At 35.2% G+C, this 24,207-nt stretch overlaps 2 protein-coding genes across 2 annotated transcripts in view; both read left to right on the top strand.

Annotated features, from left to right (window-relative positions):
• Nucleotides 1-2,728: 2,728 nt before the first annotated feature.
• On the top strand, nucleotides 2,729-9,882 carry zcchc10 (zinc finger, CCHC domain containing 10). Its single transcript, XM_084730357.1, has 4 exons — nucleotides 2,729-2,854; nucleotides 4,534-4,695; nucleotides 4,921-4,962; nucleotides 9,177-9,882. The coding sequence occupies exons 1-4, from the start codon at nucleotides 2,814-2,816 to the stop codon at nucleotides 9,418-9,420; spliced, it is 489 nt and encodes a 162-aa protein (XP_084586483.1). The 5' UTR covers nucleotides 2,729-2,813; the 3' UTR covers nucleotides 9,421-9,882.
• Nucleotides 9,883-12,197: 2,315 nt separating this feature from the next.
• The window catches only part of aff4 (AF4/FMR2 family, member 4), a 49,245-nt gene continuing 37,235 nt past the window's right edge, over nucleotides 12,198-24,207 (top strand). Inside the window, exon 1 of the mRNA XM_084729856.1 lies at nucleotides 12,198-12,522. The gene's annotated coding sequence lies outside the window, so the exon portion shown is untranslated. The remainder of the gene's footprint in view (nucleotides 12,523-24,207) is intronic.

Genomic DNA, 24,207 nt, shown 5'->3' with positions numbered 1-24,207 from the left:
ACTGAGTTCTCGTCGGGCGTTATCGCGAGATTTGCGCACTTCTAGCTATCTCTGGACCTTTCGATAACCATGTGACAGACTGTTCTCCAATACTCGAGGCTTTTGGAGAAATATCCCGAGAATTCTGACTATTGCGAGATGATGTGAGCGATTAAGGTTTACTGTGAATGCAAATGGCATACGAAAATACCAACGGCTGATTTATTTAAGGATGTCTGGGTCAACTCTAACTGAGGAAACAAAAATAGACTGTGCTGTGTGAGGGTGTCTGAAGTATGAAGTCATATTAGAAGCCAAGCCAACCACACAAAAGTTGTGAGTGAACATACACCAACCTTAGATTATTATTAGTATTAGTATTATTTTTATTAATGTAGTAAAGCTTTTGTAGTAAGATTATTTACTACTTTGTTGTTTCTATCTAACTATAATAGTTATTATAATATGTATTATTATTAACCATAAAATTAACACTACTCTATTTTTTTCTATTCTATTCTACTATAATTTATTATTTATAGCAGTTGATTTAATTTCATTCTGTTGTATTAAAAAAAAACAATATAACACACAACACAATCCAACACAACATTAAATTAATGAGAACTGCAACTTTGTCATCACTGATTAATCAATTATTTTCTTGACTAATCTATTAGTTCTTTGATTTATAAAATATCAGACAATGCTGAAAAATGTTGATCACTGTTTCCCAAAGCCAAAGTAATGTTCTCAAGTGTCTTGTTTTGTTCACAACCCAAAGATATTCAGTTTACTGTGACAGAGGAATAAAGAAACCAGAGGAAAATTCACAATTGAGAGATTTTTTGGACACTTTTGTTAAAGAAAATAACTCAGTGCAGTTATGCCGTTGTCAAAATAGTTGGCAATTAATTTAATAGTTGACAACTAATTGACTAATCCTTGTAGCTCTAAATTGTCTGACAAAAAATACAAGTGAACAACATTTATGATTAAATAATACATTTTTGTTATAAGGATAAGTGTTTTCCTACTTTATCTAAATGTTCATTCTATTGACAAATGTGAGTTTTACCTTCATGAATTACCCAAAACATGAAGGATAATTTAAATCCATTACTTATTATAGATATTTAATGTGTTTTGTTGGTGGAATGAAAATACTGTTTAAGAATGAGTGGAACAGAAATGTGCACAATGACATGTAGGCCTACGTTCAGCTCTGATGAAACGTAGGTGTGGGTGGGTGTAATGACAGTTGAATGGTGGGAGGGTCACCCACCATTCAACTGTCTCAGGGTGCCCTGCATTGGTGACACAGATAACCAAATGTTCAACCTCAGCACCTGTTTGAACAGTAAGATATGATAACACAAGCAGAAACTATAGCTCTGTCTTATCGGTATACCCATGTTACGTAATGGGATTATCTGAAAACATAAGCTGTTTGTGCATTCTGTAAATTTGTTTATTTGTTCCAATCCCACTCTACCTCATTTCTCATTGTCTTATGTACATAACTGTCATGCTATTCTACTTCTGCATTTTTTATATGTTTGTACAGTGTGGTGGTACACTACTTGTATTTTATATTTGGTGTAGTGTATCCTTGTATATTACTCTTGTATATTTATATAGAAAAATGTGTTTCATACTCTATTTTTACTCAGAATGTTAATGATTGTGAAAAAAAGACATTTTTATTATAATTGAGTTCAGTACAACACCTCCATAAAGTGTACAGTCTTAAAACATTGGCCTATTTAGAAGTGAATGAACACAAAAACAGCTGAAGTTGTTATCTCAAAGATATAGTTATGTCCATTCTCCACTCCATCATAAATCCACTTTTCATAAAAATGAACCACCAGACCAACAGCGCACAAATAATCACAGCAAATAATCACGGTGGCAAGTCAGCTCAGTATAAATCAGGGTATTGACAGGACAATGAAAAACCAAAGAGAGTCCAACAACTGAAAAGTGGTGTTCAACAGAAAAACACCACTTTTCGGGGCCAGCAGTATATAGTTTAGCTGAAATTAGCTGCAGCTTTATCAGCTGAAACAAGAAAGAGATGATCACGTTCATGTATCACTAATCAGAACATGAAATGGACCATTCTGCATGATTAGGATTTCTCCTTTCTGTGCTTTCAAGTATATTTTAAATGCTAATGCTTCTGTGCTGTCACTTAGGTAAGATTTTGAATGCAGGACTTTTACATATAACAGAGTATTTTTACACTAAGGTATGCTACTTTTACTACTGGTTTTCATTTTAAAACAAACAAACAAAGAAAACACATTATTAGTGTGACGAGTTCCCTGCTGGCGTACAAAAAAACTGTTCAGAAAAAAAAACAGTAGTAATTGATAACAATAACAAATAAATGAATAGATAATTCACATTAAACATCTTTTTCAGCTAATATGGAAATTAATACTTACTAATAATACACCTTTTATGCTTTAAGTCTTTATTAAGTACTTCAGACATACATACAGACAAATAAGGCAGTCAAATGTTTATCTATCAAAACTGTACAAATACAAAATGACTGGAAAAAAATAAAATAAAACAAAATAAAAAATACATATATTAAAAAAAGAAACTACAGTTAATTAAAGTAATCAAATAAACTTAAATACATCTAATTATTTTGATTTAAGAGGTTCTTTTTTTAACAAAACACTGATGAACACTGAGTTCTTGAGAAAGCATTTAGATGCAGTACACCAACTCTGTCACTAGGGAGCACTGGGCGCATTAAGGTTGCCGGAAATACGTACCGGTCTGAAATCATCGAAGAAGAAAAAGTAAACTGCAACATGGCGACTCCCATGCATAGAATAATAGCCAGACGGCAAGCGTGAGTATAATTTAAACAACTATATTCAAATATATCATTTTCGTTTTTCGTGAATATAATGGTCCTATAAACACAAATGACATCGAGCTCCTCGAGCTTCACCTCAGAGAAAACGTCCGGAGGTTAATTACGAACCGTCCAGGATTTAATGGAGCACAAATGCGCCGCTGTCTTTCTTTATGAAAACCTTACAGAATTGTAATCATACAGTCGGACTGTTTTCTATCCCAGATTTGTTATTTAGGCTCTGATCTCTTCACTGATTTGATTTGATTTAATATCCGAATAACGGAAGCGCAGTTTATTTGAGATTTAGTCTAAGATATGTGAAGTAATAGTAACTAAGCTTGTGTTTTAATTACATGTTGTTTGCTAAATACATTTGTTTTATGAATGTTTCTCTTTATATGTAGAAAATCATCACTTACTCGTGTTTTAATATAAAGATAGCCTGTCTCATTACCATTGAGTATGATGATAAATCATACGTGTGATGTTTTATACGTTGTTTAATCACTAAGTCCCATTGAGATCGATATCTCATTTACAGGTAAAATAAAATTAAGAATGTATAATGTGGATATTTTTCAGCTGAAACTGATAACCAATAATCAGCTGCTTTTCGTGGCCAATACAGATAAGATTTAATTTTTTTTAATTTATTTAATGTAGTGAGCAGTAGTGGATGATTTAATATTCCATAACTCTGACCAAACCAAATCTAACAGACATCATCATTACAACAAAAACGAAGAATAGTTATGACTCCTCAGATATTGTTTTTTTGTAGTAAAGTACATCAGAAACTTAACAAACATATGTCTCTTACAGGCCATTTTGTCTAAGAATTCAAATTAAAAGCTTTGACGTATTCTTTCAAATCAGATAATATAGCTGATATTTATCTGCCATCATTTCATTCATAGAAATGGGACACAACTATTGACTAATTTGTCAGTCTTTTTTTACTTTAATTACTCGAGTAGTTGTTAGTTGAGACGTGGAAAAATTGATCACTATTTCCTAAATGTCCTAAATGTTCTCCAAAACCCCAAAGATATTCAGTTTACTGTCACAGAGGACTTAGGAATCAGAAAATATTCACATTTAAGAAATTAAATCGGAGAATTGATCAAAATAACTCAAAACGATTAATTGATTATCAAAGTAGTTGATGATTGATGAGATATTTGATGATGTAATGCAGTTCTTATTGGTATAATAAATAATAATATGAATTTCACATTATCAGCCAATAATGTATTGGCCCGGACATTTATCATGAATCCCTAAATAAAGTAAATAAATAACTGATAATGATGATGATAATGGTAATGACACTGAGATTTAAATATTCATTTAAGCAGACAACAGCTTGACAAATTATGGCCTAAGAAAAATGATAATTCAGTCCTTAGACCTGCCAGTGTAACCCAACTTATTGCTATTTAAATTAGCTTTACTGTGATGTTTCCAGAACCTTAATAACATTTTCCTAACTTTAACAGACTAGTTAATTCCCCGATCTTAACCATAGTAATGAGTCACAAAGCTGTACATTGCACTCAGTTGACTCAATAAGGAAAATGTCTCTGCAGCAGTGATTGCAAACGACTTGACTTGTCATCTGTCATTCATTGTTTGTCCTTATTCGGATTTGTCTGTTTTCACACACACAGGGAGGCAAACAAACAACATGTGCGTTGCCAGAAGTGTTTGGAGATGGGACACTGGACCTATGAATGCACGGGAAAGAGAAAATATGTGCACAGACCGTCAAGAACAGTCGAGATGAAAAAGAAACTCAAGGAGAATGAGAACAAACCCCTCAGCATCACTGGGTAAGATGCCTTTCCCGGATGATTTTAGAATTATTGTCGGCGCTTGAACTGGAATTAGGTTTTAAACTAGCGGTCTCTCGTGGGGAAACATGTTTTGTTTAGTTTGATTACATAAATGATCAATACAACACGCATCCCTACTTTATTACTTGTGAGTACCAGCCTAAATCAGGTCACCTCATTGTTAAATAAGTAACAATAATAAGGCTTTTTTCCTCTTCACAGACCAGGAAGAGAAGGCTCCAGTGAGAAGAAGATTAAAAAGAAGTAAGTACATTCTTTAATAAACCATATTTTGACAGTATTGAGTCTTTTAACTTCACACAACATGTCTTTTGATGTAAAACAGTTACTAGACATGCACACCTTATGTACTACATAGCTAAAAAAAAATTTTGCCTGTGTGGTGAAATTATAGTTCTTCACAGTTACAGTGTTTGTGACCAAATATTTTGTATACTGCTGAACTGTTTTGACATTGTATGAATGCTTTATATTTTGATATAAATAAGACAGTGGTATTAAAAGTAAAACAACAACAATAAAAACCGATACATGAGGGCTTTTACATTTTATGTCATATTTTATATTTTCTTTTTTATTGATAAAAGTCAAATTAAAACAACAATAACGTCTAAAAAACTTCATGGAACAAAAAGAGGAAACAAAGTGCCAGGCAACTTAGTAATGACATAAAAAAAAATTAAAAAAAACAATTTAAAGAATATTCCCAAAAGGGATTGTGCAGGAAACTTTGACAGTCAGTAAAGACAAAATAATACAAAGAAGGAGGAAAAATGATAACTAAATAAGAAAGAAGCCCAGATAAATAATTGAGTAACATTTGTTGATCATATTTCAAACATTGTTTGGGTTTGTGTTGCTTTTCTGTTTTTCAGCTTGACTAGAAAATTATATAATAGAGGTTAATATCAGTCATAAGTAAGGCAAAGTTTGGTTTTCTACTTAATGTTAGTTGTTTATTTTTCTTATAACCTAGTTCAGTTAGCTATTTCAGGAAAAAACACAGTTAGATTGAATGATTTAGTCTTAAAGATGTCGTAAGACCCTTCCTCAGTTCTGCTGGCTGGTGTGAAGTCGTCCCTGGGCGTCTCAGTTTGTTTGGTCATCCACACGTCATCTCTCGACAGTTGAAAAGGTCACATGTGAGTCGTCGGAGTCACACGAAAGTCATGTGAGAGTCGTGGTCATGTGAATTTAAGTTTAAATTGGTGTGAGAATCTGCTTCAGAAGGGATGTTAGGCTGTTTGTGGATGGTCAGATGACTTTTTTTTTTTTTTTTTTTTACAGCAGTACTGACCAACTCTAGATTCAAACTGCTGAAGTCTGTCTGAACATTGTTGACAGAAGTGTGACGTAAGAGTTCCCTCTAGTGACGACAGCGAGCCACTACAGTTTGTTAAAACTGCTTAAAGGGATAGTTCAGGTGTTTTGTGTGTGGTTATGTGAGGTACTTATTGATATTCAGTGTGTTACCTGCAGTAGATTGCAGTGGACACACCCTCAGTTTGGAGAAACAGCAACAGTACCGCTGCACAAAACTTTTTTCACTAAATATTAGGCCTTGGTACCCAACTTCAATACTTCTGTAGCACTGAATTTCTTCAGTACTATTGAGTATTGAAAAATGCCTTGTCAATTGTTACCTAAGGAGTTTTGACAGTTATTTATCTGTTTTTTTCAGTCCAGTACTGTACAAATATCCCTTCACTTTCATCATTTTAGTCCAGATATCCAGCTGTTCCCAGCTCTTTGAGCAGCTTCTTCCCAGAAAGTGACTAAATATTTTTTGTTCTTTCGCTTAAACTGGATCTTATATTTAAAATGTCTGACTCAGGAACCTGTCTTTGAGACCAAACTATTAGTACTGGTGCCAAAATCAGACATTTTTTACACAATACCCAGCCCTCATAGATATTGACTTTTGGACTTAATAACGCTCAGAAGTTATTGGAAATGTTTGTTTCACTCGAGTTGGAATGCAGCCACCAGTGAAATCTAATTGTGTAATACCAATAAAATTAGTGTACCCTAATCTTTGTCTGCAACTGTGCAGAAATGCCAGGTTTTTACTGATTGAATAGACATGCAAACGCTGGGAACAGGCCCATATTTTTATGCAGTACTGAACTGCTGTAGCGATTGTAAGGGCTCTTGAGGCAAATTGTAATTTGTGTTACTGGGCTATTAAATAAAACAACTTGACTGAACACCCACAGTTCACCCCCACTGTTTCTGGTATGGTTTTTTTTAATAATTCCCAGATGAATAAGATTCTTCGACCATTTTCACAGCAGGCACTGTTTGACTTGTTGTAGCAGGAAAAGCACAGGTGGAACTAATAACCTTAACGATGGCTCAGCTCCAGCGGTTACTGCAGTTCTGGGCGGCGAGTAACGATGTTATCAGCTCCACCTGTGTCTGCCAAGTCAAAATCTCTGCTGTGACAAAAGGTCTGTTCAGTTTCACTCCACCTTTTCACCTCCAGCCTGGAAACCACCGGCCCGCAGTACTACTGATTGATTATTGACTTGTGGCTTTGTCACAATAATGTAACCAAATGGGTATTACAGTTTATGAAACACCCGTTAATTCAGCGTGGATTCGCCGTCTCTGTCGACAGCTGGGCTCCAGCATTAATTCTGGTGTTGTGTTGTGTCTAGATGCTTCAGTTTATTTTGGAGTGGCTGGCCACACTTGTCTGTAGGTAGGAGGAGTAGATACCATCGACTGTGGGGTATGGAAGTGTCACATAAATATAGATAAAGCATTTAAATAATAACTAATTGTACAATAAAAACAGGTAATACATTTTTACAAATTAAATTATTAATTGATAAATAAATACACTAAATTACCAAGTAACTCATAATTTGATATTTTAATGGACAATAAAAAAAAGACTTCTAATAAGAATGACTGAGCAAATTGAGTAGAAAAAAGGAAAGGGAAATTCAAATGAGGGAGAAAATTGCCCCTTTAAATGCCTGATTAAAATCTGTTTTCTTAACTCAATTTGTAATTACAGCTATTTATTTCCCCCCTTTTAAACATTTTTTCAAATTCTGTCATTTGTTTATGAATTCATTAATGAATTTTAAAATGACACAGCCTATTTATTGACTGTTTTATGTTGTTTTTATAAATCCCTTTTTAAGTTGAGCAATTTATCGACAGATTAATATTTCATTTGTAAATTCTTTCTCTTTTTATTGGCCATTATAGTATCAAATAACTAATTATTAAGGAGTCAAGGTCATTTATTAAAATTTACACAACAAAGGGTTGTACAATTAAATTAGAGTTGTCATTCTTTCATGCTACACATAAAATACAACATGTACAGGTAGGTAATTAAAATTCAGAATGGAATAGGATAAAAAAATAAAACAAAATGTACAGTAATTTACATCTATACATATGCATATGTGCACCAAGGAAATAATCCTGTAGTGCATTTATGTAATTTGCATCAGGTTGAATGTAAACAGCAGCAGCAATTACTTTGTAATTTAACATCTTTTTATTGTGAAATTAGTTGTTCATTAATGAAATATTTAATTACTGTTTCAGAGAAGGGAAGGTGCCGTTCTCCACTCATAAAAGACACTGATGGTTGAAACTAATCTGACTGTTTTTCCTCTCTATCCATCATCCAGAGGGGACAAAAGTACATGTGCAGATAATGTTCAGGGTTTTATTCTATTTTCTCAGTTTAAAGGAGACATCTGTAATATACGTACTGTAATTGATCATAAAATGACCATGATGTGTCATCAGAGATCAAGGAATGACTGTTTTAGTTTGCCAATTCCGCAAAAGTGTTCACCAAATGAGTAAGTGTCTGTTTATGAGCTGTAAGAAATCCTTCATGATCTTAATAGAAGGAGTAGATGTTTATAACGGTTAAAATGAGCAATATGTTAATGGAGTTTGGCAGGAAATGAGGCAAGCAGCCATTGAACTCGAAGTCCAGAGTGAGCTTTTGTTTTCAGGATAATGAGCAAAACTTTCCATTGACTGACGATTGATAGTCATAAACAGCTGATCAACTTATAGTCAAGGACTCATCGTCACTTGTTGTTGTCAGTTTATGATGTCATGTGCGTCCTGCAGAGTTCCTGCAACCTGCAGAGCTTCCTTGAGTCTGGAGAGGAGGAAGTGAGGGAAAACAACTCGCTTCAACCATAGATCGTTTATTAAATAGGATTTCAACCTATTTATTTTTCGGGTCTAGGACTCCTGTTTGGACAGCGCCACTCATTTTTGTACATGCATTTGCTATATTGTCAGCAGAGCAGGTTCCTGTTATTGAAGCACAGTCAAACAGGTTTTTTTTTTTTTTTTCCATCTCTTCTGTGAAGTGACAGACTGTAACAGGTACAGCGTGACTCCTTGATAACAATAACACTCTGTTCTGTTCTGTTTTCCCTCTTTGTGCTCCACCACTTTGCTCTCAGGTCCAAAGACTCCAGCGACAGCAGCAGTGATTCAGACGGCTCGTCCAGTGACTCATCGTCAGACAGCAGCGACTCCTCCAGCTCCTCTTCAGATGACAGCGACAGCAGCAGTGACAGCGACGATGACAGCTCGTCCTCGTCCTCCTCTTCCTCCTCCTCCTCCTCGTCCTCAGACAGCTCAGACTCAGGAAGCAGCAGCGATTCAGATCAAGGACCTCCAAAGAAGAAGAAAAAGAAAAAATGAATAAGTACGCTAGAATAAATGTTTGTTTTGTAATTTTAGATGTCCACGTTTTTTGGCTCTTTTCCACCATAGTTGTGCTGGATCTGAATGAATAGGACACATTTAGGAGTGTAAATCCTACAGCTGCATACTGCTCGTACGTTTTTTTAGCAAAAATGGTCGTCATAAGGATGAGATTATTTTGGTTTGTCCCATTGTGTCATGTTTGGTTTTCAAAACATATTTCCCTCGTCACTGGTATTAATGTGATATTTTCTCAAGTTTGTAGGTCTGAATTTTAAATATCTGAGGAAACTAATGTGTATATTCATGTTCTATTTGTGGTTTTGTACTAAAGTATATTTTTAGCCAAACTTAATCTGTACAGCTCACGACCTTAATAAAGCAACGCCATATCAAGTATTGAAAAGACACTGATACAAGACTTTTTAAAGGATACTGAATAAAAGTTCTGTTTCTTAACTCTTGTGCATCACTTTAAAAAACATGCATTGGGGTCCTCGGAGGACAAAAATGTCTGTGTGGAAAAAAAGGGACAAAAAAATTTAATATTAAAATTGTTTTCCCACTTTAAATTATTTTTTTAACCAGCATCATTCCTGATAATAATTATCAAATGTTCAGTCAGTTTCAGGATTTAACCCTTTAAATGGAAGGTCTTGTTTGTTTCATTGTAAAATATTTTTTTTTTTAGGGCTTTTGCATATTTCCTTTTGTAAATGTTTTTGCAAAAGAGAAATTAGTTATAATGTCTTTACATTTATGAATTTGTGAATAAAATCATAACAGATTCTTTCTTAAATTTCAGAAGATTTCTTAAATAATTTTAATATAGAATATTTTCAAAAAACAGTAGTTCCAGGCAATGTTTGTGGGCATGTTGTTGTCTGCTAGGATAATATAAATCTGAGGTGTTTTGAAATGTTTTGTTATTTGGGGCTGCAGCTAAAGATTATTTTTATTGTCAATTAACCTGTCAGTTATTTTCTCGATTAATTGATTAATTGTTTGGTCTAGATAATGTCAGAGAATGGTCAAAAATGTTGATCAGTGTTTCCCAAAGCCCAAGGTGAAGACCTCAGATGTCTTGTTTTGCCTGCAACCCATAGATATTCACTTTATTGTCAGAAAGAACTTAAGAAACCTAAGAAATATTCTCATTTTGACTTTTTTTTTCCATAAAAATGAACTGATTAATTGTCACAGCTCTGTTGTTATTTGCAAGCATGAATTTAACGTGACGTTTCCTGGGCTACTTCCATCTTGGATGAGGATGATATTGATGAATTTGGGTGTTGCAGACCGTAAAACTGTCCCTAAGTCCATAACGGTCCATAACTTTAAGTGCAAAGATGTTTTTTTTCTGTGCACTCGAGGCTAAAGATTATGAATGTTCTTCTGCTGCTAATCTTTTGGAGGGATAGTTTATTGATTTTCTGTCAGGATGGTTCTTTTTTGCTTGCTTTGCTTGAATAAATTGGGTCTGAAGTATCCAGTAAAGACTAATCTAACAAGTCAGATGTCAAGATCTTAAAGAAAAAAAAACAGTTTGTTTTAATCCTTTTAACTCATTGTGTCAAGAGACACGTCTCAAGACAGATCTCAAGCCAAGCACTTGCAGAACTTCTGGGTGAACTTATAAAGGAGTTGTTGCACATTAAAGCACACAAAAGATAAGAAGTTTATGGCAGAAATTAAGCACCACAAAGAAGAAAACAGATTATCGTGCGTAACTTAAATTTTAATTTCTTTATTTATTAGCTGAAGACGCGTGACAACTGAATTCAGAAGTCCAGTTGCATATTTACAATTAGATATCAATCAGCATCAGAGAACAATGAAACGCTCTCCGTGATATCCGTCCTGAACGTCAACTCTGGGCAACCTGTGCGTCACAGAGGTGTTGCATTCAGAGCATGTGGGAAATGCCAGAATCATTAATAAATGGCGGCACTGCTACTGTGACACTGTCAAGTAAAAATTAAATGGTTCATAACAAAAAAAGTTGGAATTATGAGATAAATAAATAATAATTATGAAATGAAAACGTTGAAATTAAGAAGCAAAGTCAAAATTATTAATTAGAAAGTCAAAATCCTAGGGGAAAAAAGTCATAATTGTGAGGTTAAAAAAGATAAGAGTCAAAAAGTCATAGTTAAAAAAGAAAGAAAAATCACCCCAATGAGCTAAAAAGTCGGAGTTACAGATTTTAAAAAAAGTCATAAATATTAGATGAAAAGTTTAAATTATGGGCTAAAACTCATAATTATGAGATAAAAAGTCAAAACTATGAAATAAAAGGGTGAAATAATGACACAAAAAGTCATAATTATGAGAAGATAAAAAGTTATTATAATGAGATAAAAAAAATGACTTTTTATTTCATAATTGTGATGTTTTATCTCATAATTATAACTTTTAAACATATAAATGTGAATATTATCTCATAATTGTGACTTTTTAATCACATAATTGCAACTTTTTAATCTCATAATTGTAATTTACACTGGGGATATTTTTTTTCTTTTACTGGCTTAAGAGCTTCCATAACTTCCTTATTGGTGATCGGTAAACTGACAATATTTCAACAGTCAACATAACACATCGTATATACCACTTGATAGCTACAGAAAAAAATAACCCGTCGTCCGTCGTGTACCAAAAATCATCTACTTTTCCTGCCAAGTTTACAACAAAAAAAAAAAAAGTAACCTCTGTTTGTCTGTTTTGTAGGTTGATAGGTGGTTGGGTGGAGATGTTTCCGACAGCCAATGAAGGCAGCACCGCTTGCTGCCATCCATGCATCCAGTCCTGTCTGTTGTACCTGCTGGCTACTTAACTTAGCTAGCAGCTTTACCTATCAGTGACTTCTGTTCAGGAATAACAAAATGAACGACAGACAAAATGATTTTATTTAGTTTTCCACTCGATGCGCAGTTGCTTTTTAAGAGAACGATGGAGACCGTCCATTTGGTTTCAGTATTTTAGCTGTTAAAGCGGTTTTGCTTGAGTCCATTTTGCGTGTAACTGGAAGTGGAAAAGACAAAGAGAAAAGAGCTTTCCAATAGCTAGAATGGTTTGGGCCTAAAAAGAAGACAAGAGGTAAGGATGCCGAATATCACAAAAGATTCTGTTTGATAATTAACTCTACTTAGTGGTTATCTGACGTTTGGAGTGAGTGTTAATTTAAATTTCTGCAGAAAATTTCAGTGGTTTCATAGCTAGCTAGCCGCTAGCATAGCCTCTGAACGCTACTAGCGTAAGTGGCTAGCTAGCATTATGCTAAAGATGCAGGTACTCCTATAGGTAGCGCGTTAGCCTATTGCTCAATGTTTAGGCATTGTAGCTAATTTTGAGTTCTGTTAACGTCAGAAATTGGCTGTGCAAATTATATTAACGTTAACTTTTAATGTTATTCGTGCGGCGACTTTCTGTTATCGTGAAGTAAACCAACCATCTCAGTAATACTGATCATGTTTCTGTTTCTGTTCATGTAATGTTGGCTAACAAGTCATGACGTCTGATGTTTGTGTTTTCTCTGTTTAGCATTCGCTGACATAACTAAGTTAGCTAACTATTGTTAATTTATGCTATCGACGTTATATGATATTTTAAGTGCAAATGGTAAACAGAAGCTGCGCATAGTTTGTTTATCAGGCAAATGCTTAACTGCCATCAAATTCAGCTGTAAACTCTGAAGGAACTCTTACACTTAAATCCTAGTAGCATTTATTTTTACTTGCTTGCGATTTTTAGACCGCAAATACCACAATTTAGCCAATCTCAGGCCCACAGCAGTCGTCAGTTTTCTCACAGTGACTAGCCAAAACTTTTGGTTGGTTGTCCCGTACGTTAGCCTCCTTACATAATTTATCACACCAGATAATCTTCAGTGTCGCTCCTTGCTGTCATATTTAAAAATCCCAAATGAGTCATGATTATTGTGGCGTTGAAGGGCAACAGGATAGTCAAACTGTAATGTGTCAAGCAAAAAGGACAGCTGATATGCTTTTCTAGGAAGCCATTTTACGTGCCACAGTTGGGGGAAGGGCCAGAAAATGCATCCTAAGTCCAGAGTAACTCTACACAGTTAGGAATATAGTGTGCTTATAGTCTATATATGTTGCAGGATATACTTCGCAAGGGCAGAGCTCCCAGCTTGTTTATGCTGGCTGACACATCATGGTGGTGGTTGAGGCCTGAGGTCATGAACCCATTTATGGCAGGTAGCTGTGAACTGGCAGAACATCTGTTGTCAGGTGATAGAACGATGTTTAGGCTGTTAAAGTTGTGGGTGCAGTTGTTTATGATATACACTGTGCGTGAAAGTTGTTTTATTTTAATCTGGACATATAGGAGTGGTGATGCCACTTTCATGTTTAAATAAGACAGCTATAACACCTCTCTACTCTTTTAGGCAGTGACATTAGCAGCTAGGGGTGTGAATGTCTTGGCACCTCATGATTTGATTAGGTTCCTAGGGATCTCATGTAATTACAAAGCAATTGTTGATGCACTTTGATGGATCAAAAATGTTGTTTTTGATACATGATTTGTTGTATCTTCTTGTATATGATTACTTCCTACTTTGAAAACATTGCATATTTGTAATGATCTATAGCCTAGTTGGTGTAGTTAGAGACCATATGCATGCAGTCTGGCTCTTTTCCAGGTCACATTTACTTTCACCGTCATAAAAGCCAAAATACTTCCATGTGCTACCTTTTGTCTGATTGTATCTATCTGCAGTTGCTCATGCTCAGCCGTCCTCACTAAAACTCCACAAGTAACCTAATTTAGAATGTAAACACAAAGCACATGTAATACAATGGTTGCAGGTGACTGGGTTTTAAATTTCTGATTACTCGTTTTTCTGCGTCAGTTCAGTATTTTTCAGGAGAGAATCACAATGCATTTGATAATTGATCCCCCCACCCCTACTAACCCCATACTTAGCGTTAAAGCATTACTCCCTCAAAAGAAATTGCCAAGCAAGTTTTCTTAGCTCAGTCTGAGTAAGCATACTGGCTGTAAAACATGCCAAGTATTCCAGTGTGTGTTACTGATGCAGATGTAAACAGCTTCGCTGAACTATTCTTTATGATGACATTTTGTGACACAGAGGGAAATCTGACTATTTGATGGTGGAGACAGCTTAAAGGGATAGCTGGCCAAAAAATGATAATTCAGTCATTATCATTATCCTCATGCTTACTGGTCAGGTTTAATTTTTTTAGTCCACGAAACACTGCTGGAGTTTCACAGGAAAGCACCATGCAGAACCTTCTCAACAGTTTAAGTGCATGGTGGCCAGTTTCCAAACATAAAAAACATTAATAAAAAAAAACAAACAAACATAAAATGCCTCCATACTACTGATCCGGTATAATCCAAGTCCTCTAAAGCCCCCAGGTACTGTCTAAAACATGCTGAACAGTTACATCAACTACCAGAGCAAACAAGCTCATATTCACACTTTAATATATTTTTATATCTTGCAAGTCATATCATCACAATATTGAACAATTTTATTGCACATCGCAGATTTTCCTTATAACCTGCAGCTTAATAGCTATATAAAAGAAACTTAAATTGAAATACTGGAGGCTGATGTAGTGAGAACTGTTTAAGTGATAAATCAGGCTTGGATGAAAAATCAATATAATAATAACTTAAAGCATACTACAGGGCATTTGTAACTGGTTATGAAACAGTCTCAATTTAAAACTGATGTCTCTGTATGACCTACATAAGTAAACCAGACCATCACTAAGAAGATTGGTTACTTCTAAATAGTTATTCTTGATGCCTGTCACTGGGTCAGCGTGCAGACTGGTGGAGTCTGTTTACATTTTTCCTCGCAAAATTAAAAGGAAGCAAGAGGAGATTTTTCTGTAGATAATTATTTTTTTATGTTAAGTTTTGTGGTTATGGTGGTGGTAGCACCACTGAGAAACTCAGAAAGTAGTGAAAAATGTCAGTCTTTCAACATGATGTCTATAAATGTCTTGCATAGTCAGTCCAAAACCCCAAGATAATCTGTTTATTACATTAGATGACAATGAAAAGCAGAAGTCACCATTTTTGAGAGGCTGAAAACAGCATCAAAATTACTTGAATCATTAATCATTACTTAAAGTACTGAAAATCTTTTTTGCCACATGCCTTGTCAGGCATGTGAGTGGCTATATTTACTTACCTGACATGGCATTTTACCTGCCACGGGCAAGCCATATTGTTGAGACATGCATGTTGAGCAATGACATGAAGTAGAAGCATTTGACCACAAGATGATTGGGTGTTGTAGTTGTAGACAGACATGAGACATGAACAAAATATGTGTTTCCCAAAGCGAGCATTGTAGGAATATTAACAATCCTTGTTTCCAATGTAAAGAACCTAATTGAAATGCTGTTTTATTGTTCATAATAAACACCCATATTGACACTAATGCAGTCCATGTAACCGTGGTCAGTGTGATATGGCTGATAAAAAGGTTCGTTCTGTCTGTTTGTGCTCCATGTGACGCAGCTGACTGAGTGAAATCTTCACTTCCTGTTTAGGTTTTGCTCTGTGGTTTTAGCATAACTGTTTCCTCTGTTGGCAAGTGAAGGGAAAATGCTGCACATGTTGTGCTGAGATGTTATGGTCACTTGTTTTGTCCATTCCAGTCAGAGGAGTGGGTGCATGTTTTCTTTGGCTCTGACACGTCTATTGTACATTGTGGTGGTGGTAGTAGTAGTGTGCTGTGGTTATGCTGGCTGGATGTTTGAAAAATGAGCAATACCTTGGTTCAGGCTGTTCAACAACAACGTGTAATTGTACAGGATTGTAGGGCTGTCCTCGTAAGACAGAGCAGTCCCTGTCTGAATAAGCCAAATGCCTCCTTTATCCTCTCTTATCACCTTCGTCTTCATCTCCCTGCGGCGGTTGAGATAAATTTAAAAACTAAAGTACACAAGGAATTATATCATATAAGTCATCTGGTTTGTTTATTGTTTAGAATCCACTCGATTTTAGCTGTTATTCTTTAAACCTTACCCCAAGTAAGAACTAATTGTTTCTTCAGCTAAGGCCTGCAAGTTTATAATCGAATCTCATTTTCTTCACTCGTTGAAAGTCAGTTGTTTGAAGGCTCTTCCAGAGTCTGCCAGTTTAATTAGCCTGAATCTAATCAGACATCAGCAGCTCTTTTTTTTTTATCCCTCTGTACTGTTGCTCACACAGCAGAAAAATATGCTACTCACTGTGTCCTGACCTCGTGCATCTGTTCTTCAGCTTTTGTTCTCTCTTGGATGTGAGAGTTAAGCTCTCATGTGGGTAGATAGTTAGTCCGGTGGAGGTGAAGCTCATTAAGGTCATTTCATTTCACAGATCTGGCATACAGCTGTGCTGTGAGGGGATGTTGCTGCTCTATAATATCGGCCTGGAAATGATAACATCAGTCATAGTCTATTGCAGCAGTAATACTTAATAATGAACAGAATGAAATTTATTGGCGTAACATTTTTCATGAAGGGGTGAGTGCTTTGCAGGCAATAACAAATGGATCAGTAACATAAACAGTAAAAAACCCAGACAGTGAGATGAATTCAGAGGAATAAAACAAGAACTATAACAAGTTTTAGGGGTAAATGTCCCCATAAAGCCCACCAAATCAACTTTTCAGACATTTTTAATATATACTGCCCCAAAGTAAGTGAGAATATTTCAGTTACAATGGAAGCTTAGTCTCTCATTAGATTTGGGTATTAATTATTAGAATAATGGAGCTGAGTCATCAGGTGAAGTCAGAATTAGGGGGAAAATGGTTCAAAAGTCAAAAGGGGGAAAAAATCTCAATTGAAACACAGTCAAATGGGCTTAATGGCAGCAGGTGGGTTTAAAGGAAAATTATGGTTAAAACTCAGAATATGTTATTATACTCTACTAAAAAATATATGAAATAAATCTTTAAATGACACAATAACGGAATATGAAAAGCATAAATTAGTCATGCAGAGGAATAATGTGCTATTCTCATTTACTTCCACGCCAGATAGTGTTTAATTTTTTTTGTCTTGTGTCCCCTGTAAACCCATCAGCTAAAAGTGCTGATTAAGAAATAAAGATACATTTACACATTTGTTGTTTATTTAACAGTAAAATGTGTATAAAAATGTAAACTATACATGCCTATCATGCTTTGTTCTATTGTAATGAACCAATCCTATGCGGCTAATGTATTGATAAACTCATGTTTTGATTTCAAAAGAAAACATATTTCTAATTAAAGTCATATTCTATCATACATCTCATTGAAAACTATATTTTGTTTATTTTTATTATTTTATTTGATAACACATAATACTTTAAAAATGGGAGTAGAAATACTCTAAATATGTTCTCCTCAGTCAGTACCAAAATTACCAAAGTTTTTTGCAACCAGCAGGCACATGTTGGTACATGTGCGTCGATAGCTCAATATCTACTAATCTGATTTGCTTACAATAAAAATGTGTTTTACTTAGCAAGTAGCTTCATTTGAAGAGCATCACACAGCAAAAAATACTGTGTTTTGGGTTTGTTTTATTCATAATTATTTTACTCAGAACCTGCAAGTGGGCTTATATGGTATGTTGGCTTAATAGGGACATCTGCCCTAATTTATGTGAAGTTAAAAGCAAAGTCCCCAATTCATGAATCATACAATTTTAATTTTCATCTGCTGGTGTCTCCATTTCCATTTGGCCACATCATGTATCAAAGCGCCTGCTTTGGAGGGTGTGAAGGTTTATTTAGAGATTCAGAGTAGTAAGCTATAGGTTAGCGTGTTTCTATTTGTAGGCAGGCAGATACTCCAGTGTCAAATTAAGGACACACTGCTCTCTGAGCAATCAGATTGTGACTGATAGAAAGAAAATTATTACACATCCTACAAACATTTCTATGACTCCTCAGTACCGTTATGTTAATTATTGACTTTTCTTGTTATCACGTGATAAATTTAGAAATGTCTGCATGTTGGTGCTGTAGCTATAAGTTGCATGATGTCCTCAGTTTTAATTACTCAGGTCATGTTTCAGCTGGGTTATTGCAGGTTATAGGAGATCACGTTAACATGATGAAGTTGATTCATGGCATGCACGTTCACAATGCCAGCCTTAGTGCTTTAGTGGTCATTTCACATTTATTACATGCACACAAGAACAATAACAAAAGACGTCAAACACAGCATGCTGTTGTACGAAAGTAGACACGGAGGCTGCTGAAGTTGGCGTTTGTGGTTTCATTTGTGCAGTGGAAACCAGCAAATTTGTAAGCGCATGATAACGAGGAGAAGAAAGAGACTGTTGGATTGTGATGTGAGTGGCTTTACAGGAAGAGTTTTCATCTCACATTTCAGGATGTCAAGGGCTGCTTTTAACAAGAGCTGCAACAATTATGATTATTAATCAGTTATTGAATTAATCACCAACTATTTTGATAACAGATTAATCGGCTTGAGTAAGTTTTTAAGATCCAGCTTCTTAAGCAACTATTAATCGATTAATTGAGAAAGTAATAGACCGATTAATCAACAATGAATATGATTAGTTGCAGCCTTACTTTTTAACTACATACATCTGTGCCTTACTACATGAGTCTTGCAGGAAGACATTTTAGATGTGTTGTGTGACATAAAAGTGGTGTGAATTCTGATGTGAATGTTCACACTGAGGTTGCTTTGCAAAAAGTCAGACACGTATCTGATTTAAGACCTCACATGAAAGTGGCCAAAATAAAAAAATGAAAAGATCCAGTTCCTTATGATTTTAATGACAGTTTTCTTAAAATCATATTTAAAAAATAACCTCACTTGTTTTAAAAAAAAGATATTGAATCCAAACCCCAATATTGTGATACCTATCCCCAGGTTAATTCTTTAGTGTTAGGCTTAGGATATAAATTTTAAGCCACATTAATGACAAATAATCAGTTAAATATTAAAACAAACAAAATACATACATGTGAAAGCTTTATTTACAGTTGATAAAGGCTTTTTTTCCAATACAATCCAAGGTAATACATGTTCACAAAGTTACTGCTACTTATCCCACTGTCCAACTGTTGTTATTAAACAAACCAAACCAAACCATTACAAGAAATTTCTGCTTAAAGGCTTTATTAGATGTGATATGTTGCATTGCCTGAACATAATTTTATGAAATGTGACTGTATATATTCTTTTGTGGCACGTACCTGCTTGTAAAGCTTGTTTTAACCTGAATGATTTTACTGTTGACTATAAGAATTTAAATAGGACATTGGTAAACGCTGTGTGTACTGAACATGTTGGAACATGCTGAGTTAAAACCATAGTTGCATCATACACTACAGTATGTTGAATCCATATTGACTCAAAGCTAAGGGGAGTGAGTGTAAATCATGAAAAATCTTAGCATAGTTCAGATATGGGTGACGAGGGTCGTGTAAAAAAGCAAAAGCCTTGTGATCAGCTTGGTTTGAACGTTGAAGAGCTTTAGTGACGCACATTCTTTTGAAATGGTGCCAAGATAATTGAGGGTTGTGTGTCATGTTCCACTAACAATGTGGCAGAAGAAAAGTACCCTGAACATTGTGTTATTTGTGTCAAAGCTGTGAGTGAGAACATTTTCTTACTGAGCTCATTTGACATTATTTTTCAAGTCAAAATCCATGTGATCTTACAGTTTAGGTATGTATGCCATAGACTTTACCTCAGACTACTGCACTGTTTTGAGAGACATGCTAAGTACATCTCAGTAATGGTAGATAAATTAATCTAAATGTTGCTCAAAGTGTTTTTTTTTTTTTTTTTAACGATCTTTGCATGAAGACGTCACTGTCCTGAAGGCATGTAGTGCAGTTTTTAAAGCACACAAGGACAAAACCTCTAGCCTCTGAGTGAACAGGTTTGCTCGATGTCAAACATGAATAACTCTCCTAAACTGAATCGCAATTAATTAGTTTTTAAATGCAGAGCAGTCACAACACTCAGCCCTGATTGGTAAATGCTACCGGCTCCCTCTGACTTGGATAAAGCACGCCTGCTGAGTGGAGGCATTCCAGGCAGTGAGTCAGTTCAAACGCTTCAAACCTGCCTGAATAAAAGGATATAAGCAGTTGTTTAGAGAACATGCCAATCAAGATTTAGAGCCTTGTTTTGATATGTTAATTAGTGCTAATCTGAAGCCACAGAGAAATATTGAAGGGTTTTTACTGAAGGAGGAACTAAAGAATTCTGTATACTCAGACTTAATCCTAATTTTTGACATTGTCTTCTTCAAACATCATCAGCTAATTACTTTCACATAAAAGGCACCCAGAAAATTAGGCTTATTCATTACCCCTGTTATTGTGTGAATGAGATAATGTTTCTGCCTCATACAGGAGTATGTCTCGGAGCTACCACAAGATCTAATGTGTATTACCATTTGCTCTTGTTCGGGAAAGTTATTTGATTTTGCAAGAGTGTGCTCATTTAGAGTCACTGCATTTTCAAAGATTATTTTTGGGGGTTTCTGATGTGGTCCTAGCAGCACATGGCTTTAACGGCACCCAAACAGCTGCTTATATGAGGCAGGTTTCCAGCATTTGAATGGACCCTCCCTCTGGAATGCCTGTCGTCAGCAGGTTTGTTTCAAAAGCACCAGGGGAGGTGGCACAGTCTACCCATCTGTACCCATTACTGAGTACTTGTTCTAGGGTAGCAGATTTTGTGCATTTTCTTTAATTGATAGCTGAAGACGTGAACATTTTTTTTTCTCATTCCAGGTTTCCTTATTCAACAAATTACTCTGCTAGACAAAACCACGCCAAATAAGGCACAATTAATCGGTTCAATTCTTAACAAGGATTAATCAGTTAACCATCAACATTCTTCATTTGTTCAGATACATTATATTAAAAGTAAACTTGTTCTAAACCACGTTCATATAAAATACAGGAAACCATTTATAACATTACAGTTTGGGTTTTCTTAATAACATAACTGGAGAAACATGAGGCTGCATTTATTTTGTAACATTAAGTATTTACATGAAAATTACTTTGTGTGCCTCAGACTTGTAAATGCAAAATTGTTTACATGGGAAATGTCTCTTAAATTCAGTGGAAATCATTCTCATCAGAAATTCCAACTGAACTGTTTACATGGATGCTAAATCATTTGATCAGAGAAAAATGCTGGATTTTTGTGGTTGATGCTAATACAGGGGATTAGAGAGCAAAAAATTTCCAATACCGATATGTTGGCCGATATTCTTAGCATTGAATATAATGTATGGCATAAAGAATGAACACTTTTTTTTAACTAATCCCGCAAATATGGTTATCAAACACTGGTGACAAAGATAGGCAATGGTGGCAGGATATTTTACAGTTTAACAATGAACTTTACTGTCCAAAATGATATCAGGGCAGTGAAATAGTAAACTTTAATCTCTGTTTTTTAAATAATTATAAACGACTTTTAAATAAAACAGAGCAAAATACAAATATATATACTGTTACTGTATATACTATATATATATAGAATGCTGCCTATAAAGCTAATAAATTAACACAATCTGCATTATGTTATGTTTAAAAAAGTGTTTTTATATTGGCGCATATTGTGCCGATAAAACACTATAGCTGTGATAAGGTAATATCAGGCTGACTGATATTATATAATCTCCAAAATCTCCAAAGCATTTATTAGATTGTTTTTTTTTTTGTTGTTGTTGTTGTTTTTATTTTTGTGTGAGAGGCATTTGCAATCTAGTTCTGCCCACTGTGAAGTGTTTAATCTACTGGAAAGAAGAAGAAGTGGTTCAGGTTTGCCAACCAACTGCCATTAAACAAAGAAGAAGAAGCAGTGTCTGCCTTTTAATTTTCAAGATGGACATATAGTTTATTCTGCGAACAATATAACATCTTTTAAATCTTTTAAGGTGTCAAACAGAAAAGTTATATCAGCCACAGATCAGTTCTGTTTTACTACCTTCATGCGTCTGTCCCTCCTGGAAACTCATTTGTGGCGTGTCACCTACGCCAACATGGGGCAGACGTGCAGAAAAAATTCTAATCGCAGAGAAACAATTAGAATAGGCAGTTACATTACAATAACGTTATTTTTTTCCTATCGAATGGATTATCAAATGTTACTTTCCTCCAGAACTGGCTGGATCAGGCCAGTCTCTTCAGATTGAGGCACTTTTATTCTGATTAAGCTATTTTTCTGATCCTTTGTGTGAACGTAGCTGTAGTTAGTACGAAGTGACAAGATTTTCAGATCCTGTATGTACCAGCTCAGTGGTATCCTATAGCTTTGCAGGTGCCTGGTTACACGTTGTACTTAACAAGCTTTGTTATTGATTAAATCAACCTAGGAGAGCACTCTGCTTCTATTTATAAGAAATAAATAACATATATAATTGATGTGCTGAAAATAACCTACTAATCCTGCTGTATACACGTATGAATTTAAACAGAGAGAAAGAGATGAGAAAAGGGCTGTGTGCTGTACTGAAGAATTCAAATTCACTACTGAATCGACAGTACAAAGTATTTCAGAAAACATAAGCGCCGATCATAAAGACATGGATCTCTTCTCAATTCTGTGCTGACGGAAACTGTCATTGACAATTATGTCTAAAGACAAATGTCACAATTAAGTGACTGTGAACTGAGTCAGAGGGAGTTTCCCAAGTACAGACTTGGCATAATTTTATGTCCAAACTTTCCATTGTCTTAACAGCACATCATAAAGATTATAACATTTTCTGGTAACATTATTATGCATGTTCCTCAAAAGTGCAATATTTGAAACTAACTCTGATGCGTTTTGAAACTATAATGATCTTTTTTTTTCTTTAATACTTGTAACAAAAGTCCTTACCAATCAAATAAGGAAAACATATTCATAATTCAAAGCAAGTCCAAGACAGACAAAACAAGAGGAGCTGGATATTAAGTAGTAAATGCATGATAGGAAGAATTTGCAACATTTAGGATTTAAAGCAAAGTAACATCTTTGAACAAATGTTTTCAAAAATTTTAAAAGATTAAAGTATAAAGTCTAATAGCACCAACGTAGTCATGTTTACTGAAGTCAGTTTTCATCTTTGTAAGCCTAAATCATAAATTACATTTGCCTCAAGTCTCTACTGCTTTGACAACAATGCCTGTGATCATTAGAGCTTCGATTTGAACAGGGAAAACTTCACACAAAAAAAACTTTTAATGGGAGAAATCTCAAGAGGCGGGAACCCTTCTGACAGGAATTATATGCCATAGATAGTTCACTAACTAGTAAGAAAACTAATTAAAAAAAAACTTTTAAAAGAAAGAGTTTTTCCTATAAATCAGATCTTTGTAATGAGCTGAATGGTAAACAGGGATCTGTGTACCAACTCTCTGGTGGTTATCTATAATATATTAAGGAACCAGTCAGACCCAGGTGTGTTGTAGCAGTGATCAAATGTTAAAATCAACCCTCAGCATAACAGGAAGCCAGTAGAGAGACACCAGAAGACAAATGGCATGATGTTGCCACTAGTTCTTGTACTAGACAAAAACCCTTGCGACATGTGATGATTAAACATTTGTCAGCCTGTGTCATCATCATATGTGGCTGATGAAAACATCTCCCGGTTGTTACAACCAGCCGGAAACCGCCGCTGCGCGCTGTCTCTTTAACAGGCTGCACGGTGCTCTGCCCTGTGCTCTGGGCATAGTGGGGGAGGGAGGGAGGTTGTTGATGGAAAGATGAAACCTGATTGGCTGGGCCTCACTGAGAACAGT

Source organism: Lutjanus erythropterus, chromosome 11, assembly GCF_056507025.1.
Source record: "Lutjanus erythropterus isolate fLutEry1 chromosome 11, fLutEry1.hap2, whole genome shotgun sequence".
NCBI classification, from domain to species: domain Eukaryota; kingdom Metazoa; phylum Chordata; class Actinopteri; order Lutjaniformes; family Lutjanidae; genus Lutjanus; species Lutjanus erythropterus.
This window is presented reverse-complemented; position numbering and strand designations above follow the sequence as displayed.

What these genes read in the sequence shown, in the direction of transcription:
- zcchc10 (XM_084730357.1), top strand. Translation starts at nt 2,814, where the DNA reads ATGGCGACTCCCATGCATAGAATAATAGCCAGACGGCAAGC. An exon ending in AAACCCCTCAGCATCACTGG is followed by an intron (nt 4,696 to 4,920) that starts GTAAGATGCCTT and finishes TCCTCTTCACAG; the next exon opens with ACCAGGAAGAGAAGGCTCCA. An exon ending in GAGAAGAAGATTAAAAAGAA is followed by an intron (nt 4,963 to 9,176) that starts GTAAGTACATTC and finishes CTTTGCTCTCAG; the next exon opens with GTCCAAAGACTCCAGCGACA.